A 6,000-nucleotide genomic window follows, 5' to 3' on the forward strand; every position below is an offset into this window, starting at 1 on the left:
TTGGTGTTTTTACAATAATCCTAAGTGAATCTTGTGACCCCATAGAAGGAGCATCAGCACATGGCCAAGAGGAAAACATGTATTTCCCCCCGAAATTGCCCATGAAAACCGTACATTGTGAAGCAATGTTGGAATGTTTGTTATTGCTATTGGGGAATGTTGTTTGGCAGGAGGGCGTGTGGGCCAGCAGTGTCAGCTGGCAGACTCGCATTCGGAACTCCATTTATTTCTTCCTAATATTCAAGAAGGCAATTCCAGGGGAGCAACTCCAGAGGAACCGAATCGCAAAGGAAAATTAGAATTTTCCTTACCTGCAATTGAAGACTTGGAAGTTAGCAGGTGGGCGTGTGGGCCGGCAGTTTCAACTGTTTTGCAGGTGGGTGTGTGGGCTGGCAGTGTCAACTGTTTGGCAGGTTGGTGTGTGGGCCCACAGTGTCAACTGTTTGGCAGGTGGGCGTGTGGGCCGGCAGTGTCAACTGTTTGTTTGGAAGGTGGGCGTGTAGGCCTGCAGTGTCAACTGTTTGGCAGGTGGGTGTGTGGGCCCACAGTGTCTGAACATTTTGTTTCTGCTCAGTAACTTGTGATTAAAATTGCAGACTTTTAATATAGGTAGAGTCAGAGTTTGGGATTGCTTACTTTCTGTCACCAAACTGAGTGTGTAGCAAGCTTTATATATGAAAAACTAGCTTTGGATAGTAATTGGCTCACTAAAATAACCTAAAAATAGAAAAATGGTTTTCTCTCAGGGTATTTAGTTTGTGTACATAACACAAAGGTTGGAAATGTATTTAAGGGTCATTCACTGTTACTAAATATGGAAAACATAAGTTAGGAATGAGATATCTTCATTCATTGCAGATTTGGAAAATTCACCCTTGTGAAGTGGTCTAAAGTTTTGGGCTGTTGTATATTTTTATACGCAGGTCTTTGAATTAGCGGGGCAGTAAATACATCTCCAACTCCACCACCTCCTCCAAAACCTGCCAAAAAACATCAGCAATTCAAAGCAGATTTTAAAAAATTAGACTCGCATTCGGAACTCTATTTATTTCTTCCTAATATTCACGAAGGCAATTCCAGGGGAGCAACTCCAGAGGAACCAAATCGCAAAGGAAAATTCCTTACCTGCAATTGAAGACTTGGAAGTTAGCAGGTGGGCGTGTGGGCCGGCAGTTTCAACTGTTTTGCAGGTGGGTGTGTGGGCTGGCAGTGTCAACTGTTTGGCAGGTTGGTGTGTAGGCCCACAGTGTCAACTGTTTGGCAGGTGGGCGTGTGGGCCGGCAGTGTCAACTGTTTGTTTGGCAGGTGGGCGTGTAGGCCTGCAGTGTCAACTGTTTGGCAGGTGGGCGTGTGGGCCCACAGTGTCTGAACATTTTGTTTCTGCTCAGTAACTTGTGATTAAAATTGCAGACTTTTAATATAGGTAGAGTCAGAGTTTGGGATTGCTTACTTTCTGTCACCAAACTGAGTGTGTAGCAAGCTTTATATATGAAAAACTAGCTTTGGATAGTAATTGGCTCGCTAAAATAACCTAAAAATAGAAAAATGGTTTTCTCTCAGGGTATTTAGTTTGTGTACATAACACAAAGGTTGGAAATGTATTTAAGGGTCATTCACTGTTACTAAATATGGAAAACATAAGTTAAGAATGAGATATCTTCATTCATCTGCAGATTTGGAAAATTCACCCTTGTGAAGTGGTCTAAAGTTTTGGGCTGTTGTATATTTTTATACGCAGGTCTTTGAATTAGTGGGGCATATAATGTGAACACCGTGGTGGCGGATGGCTGGCGACGGGCAGCAGCGGATGGGCTTTTTGTGTCCAAAGCATGTCCGCTCTCTAAGTCAGACAGTTTTCATCTTCACTAAACTTGCTGACAATGTTTGTGGTCATAATATCTAGGCCAAGTATGATAACGAGCCAATCGCCCTAGGCACTCTTGGGTTATGGCTCTTGAATTACTCGAAAAACTGCGAATTTAGCCTTGTCCTCTCTCTAAGTCCAACAGTTTTCATCCGAACTTCACCAAACTTGCTGACAATGTTTGTGGGCATAATATCTAAGCCAGATATGATAACCAGCCAAATTGCCCTAGGCACTTTTGGGTTATGGCCCTTGAATTACTCTAAAAACTGCGAATTTAGCCTTGTCCTCTCTCTAAGTCCAACAGTTTTCATCCGATCTTCACCAAACTTGCTGACACTGTTTGTGGACATAATATCTCGGCCAAGTTTGATAATGAGCTAAATTGCCCCAGGCACTCTTGGATTATGGCCCTTGAATTACGTAACTGAATATTTAGACGGGCGTATTTTGTGACAGGCACTCTTGTTATTAATCTTGAACAGACAGGTCACAATTCAAATCTGGGTCAAGGCCTAACTTTTTATAAAAGAAACATTTTAATGGCATAGGGTCAAGGTGATTAACCTTTTATTTATTTTCTTGGGTTAAACTTTGCACTGACACAAGTATAGGTCATATGGCGACTTTCCAGTTTTGATAGTGGAGGAAGACCCCAGGTGTCCCTCCATGCATTATCACGAGTGGGCACCTGGGTAGAACCATCGACCTTCCCTAAGCCAGCTGGATGACTTCCTCACATGAAGAATTCACACACTGTGTGAGGCTGGAACCAAAATCGGTGAGGAGCAAGTGCTTGTCAGCGACCTAATCCATTTGGCCACGGAGGCCCCTTGTAGCAGCGGTTTGTGTTCCTAGGTTCACAATGGTGTGATACCATTTATAGTCTTTTGCACCAAGCCTTTTGAAATAAGTGAAAAGAATTTGATTTTGATTCCCGAATGGGAAGCAAGATACTATACTTAGTATCAAGTTTCCTGTTCAGGAAGTAGGGAAAACCCCACAGATAGTTTCTTGAGTGGGAAGTTTCCCCAACTAGCTATACAAGTTCTCATTTAAGCAGTATTAAGGCATTGGAAATAGAACGGCCTGAAAATAGTACACTTTGACTCACAACATGTTATTTAAACCAGTTATATATCATGCAGTCTTGTGACTGTTATCATGATAATATCAATGTGAAACCGCTCATGTAACGGAAAATTTTGGGTAAAACTTTGAGATAGTTTTTGTCCATTTGGTAAAGTTCTAATCATGGTAGATAAATACCTTTGTCAATGTCAAATATTTCTTGCATATTTATTTTGCAGGCAATCTGTTATTCCTGTTGATGGACCTACAAAACAATTAGGCAGAAGACTGACTCCTCCAGATATTGCCATCTTTGAGGACAAATCCGCAAAAGCCGTACACTTTGAGGCAGAGTCACAATTGCAATCTGGATACCCAACCGTTGGAACATCATCCATGCTGGCACGTAGAAACAGAATCGCAGTAGAAGTTGATAACTCAGAAGACATACAATTCTTTTCTGACTTAGTGAAACCAGTGCAATATCGATGGAAATTTCAAAAGGAGAAATTAAAAACAATAACCCCATCTAAACATGGTTTTCACCAGCGAAGTCAGTCACCGACGTTTCAAAGGCTGGTAGAAGCAAATGAAATGCTACAAAACATTGCTGGTCAAGATACAGATGTGGCTGAAAATGCCACTGTCCGTGATTTCTTTGACACACAAGGTAAAATATTGCCACTAAAACCACCTTCTGTTCTAAGGTATGTGAAATCAGAACAAGTTAGCACACACAATAATTGTACCAGGTCAGTGCCTGCAACAGATGATACGTATTTACAAAAAGATTATGAACTTAGACCAGAAGTAAGAACATTAGAGCCAGCAAAAAATACAAAAGATTTTTACATTGTTCAAAACAATGTTTCTGAGGAGAAAAGATCTCCGAGTCCAGTAAATACATCTCCAACTCCACCACCTCCTCCAAAACCTGCCAAAAAACATCAGCAATTCAAAGCAGATTTTAAAAAATTAGACTCGCATTCGGAACTCCATTTATTTCTTCCTAATATTCAAGAAGGCAATTCCAGGGGAGCAACTCCAGAGCAACCGAATCGCAAAGGAAAATTAGAATTTTCCTTACCTGCAATTGAAGACTTGGAAGTTAAGGTGTTTGAAGAAGATAAATTAAAATCAAAGAAAAAACGTAAATATGAACATAAAAAAAAGAAGAAACATTCACACAGAGTGAAATCTGTTAACAAAGAAAAGGAAGTGATGGATATATTGAACGATATCCCAACTTTGATATCACAAGAAACTGATAGGGATTTCCATCCAGAGTCTATGTGTATGTTTGAAAACTGTAAACTACACAGACACAGAAAATCTAACAGAATTAGACAAACATAGTATTATACTTATAAAAATAATCTATGTGTTCAACTTAGTCAAATCATTTTCATAACTTTTATGTCATGTCCTGAAAATGCTTTCCGCTCAATAACTTGAGAACTACTTGATCTAGAACCTTCAAACTTTATAGCATGATTTGGCTACTGAAGTAGATGATCTTTTTTCTCAACAACTTGAGAACCACTTGACGCAAAACTTCAAACTTGAAATCATGACTGGGCTTTTAATGTATTTGACTCTTACTGTATTTTGGGGCAGTAAATCAAAGGGCAAGGTCACGTGGGCCTGAACCTTGAAAAGGGTTTCCACTCAATAACTTGAGAACCACTTGACCCAGAACCTTCAATCTTGATAGCATGATTTGGCTAATGAAGAAAAAGACCACTTTAGTTTTTGTAGTCAATAGTTCAAGGTCACAAGGACCCAAACATTGAGAACTATTTCTGCACAGTAACGTAAGAACTACATAACCAAGAACCTTAAAACTTGACAGCACGATTGGACTTAACGAAACAGAGGATTTTTTTTGGGGGGGGGGGTGCGGGGACCAATAAGTCAAAAGTCACAATGACCTGAAAGTTGGAAATGGTTCCTACTAAATAACTTGAGAACCACTTGACATAGAATCTGTACACTTGATAGTATCATTGGGGTATGAAGTAGAAACCCCTGTTTGTTTTTTATGGGGTGGGGGGGGGGGGGGGTGCGGGGACCAATAAGTCAAAAGTCACAATGACCTGAAAGTTGAAAACGGTTCCTACTAAATAACTTGAGAAACTGTACACTTGATAGTATCATTGGGGTATGAAGTAGATAACCCCTGTTTGTTTTTTATGGGGGCATGGGTCAATAGGTCAAAGGTAAAGTTCAAAGAGACATGAACATGCATGGTTACTTGAAAACCACTTGACCCAAAACCTTTAAATTTGACAGCATGATTGGGCTTATTAAGTGGATGACCCCAAATATTTTTTGGGTCAGTAAGTCAAGGTCACGGGGGCCTAAATCTAGAAAATGGTTTCTGCTCAATAACTTGAGGACTATTGACCTAGAAACTTCTAACTGGATAGCATGGTTGGGCTTACGAAATAGACGCTCCTATTGATTTAAAACTAGTGAGTCAGAGGTCAAGGTCACAATGACCTGAACTTTGAAAATTGTTTCTGCCCAATAACTTGAGAACCACTTGACCCAGTTATTATCTTCAAACTTTATAGCATGATTGGGCTTATGAAGTTGATGACTCCTGATGTTTTGGGGATTAGCAGGTCAATGTCATAGTGATCATGAGACCGAAAATGGGGCAAACTATCATGGGGACATACACGCTTGTTTCTAGATCATTAAGTAGTTGGTTATCAATATTATACACTTATAAAAAGCCTTTTACCGAAGCCACGGGATAGGGAATATAACAGCTGGTAGATTGAAAAGAGAAAACTAAATGATAACCTGTTCTACTGTCTTATATACCCTGTTCATTTGACAACCCAAATGGCGCCTCATAGAAAGCAGTATCGGTTTATTTCTTTAGCCAATACATGCATGAGTAGATGTTTATTTGTAATTAAAACAGCTTTGTAAGGCATATGAAATTTGATATTGAATATTGATGTGATAAATCGAATTCTCGGAATTGTGCAATTGTTTCTAGTAGTTGTTTCTGTAATGGAGTCAAGATCAAATCAATTTACCGACCACCACCA

At 39.9% G+C, this 6,000-nt stretch overlaps 1 protein-coding gene across 6 annotated transcripts in view; it reads left to right on the top strand.

Annotated features, from left to right (window-relative positions):
• Positions 1–4,826, top strand: part of LOC123551449 (guanine nucleotide-binding protein subunit beta-like protein 1) — a 182,105-nt gene extending 177,279 nt beyond the window's left edge. For 5 of the 6 annotated variants that reach the window (XM_045340391.2, XM_045340390.2, XM_045340392.2 and 2 more), the window contains one exon: positions 3,175–4,826. In XM_045340391.2, coding sequence (XP_045196326.1) covers positions 3,175–4,291 — 1,117 coding nt within the window. In that variant the 3' untranslated portion in view covers positions 4,292–4,826. The remainder of the gene's footprint in view (positions 1–3,174) is intronic. The other variant, XR_006686410.2, reaches the window with a different exon arrangement.
• Positions 4,827–6,000: the final 1,174 nt, after the last annotated feature.

Source organism: Mercenaria mercenaria, chromosome 4, assembly GCF_021730395.1.
Source record: "Mercenaria mercenaria strain notata chromosome 4, MADL_Memer_1, whole genome shotgun sequence".
NCBI lineage: Eukaryota > Metazoa > Mollusca > Bivalvia > Venerida > Veneridae > Mercenaria > Mercenaria mercenaria.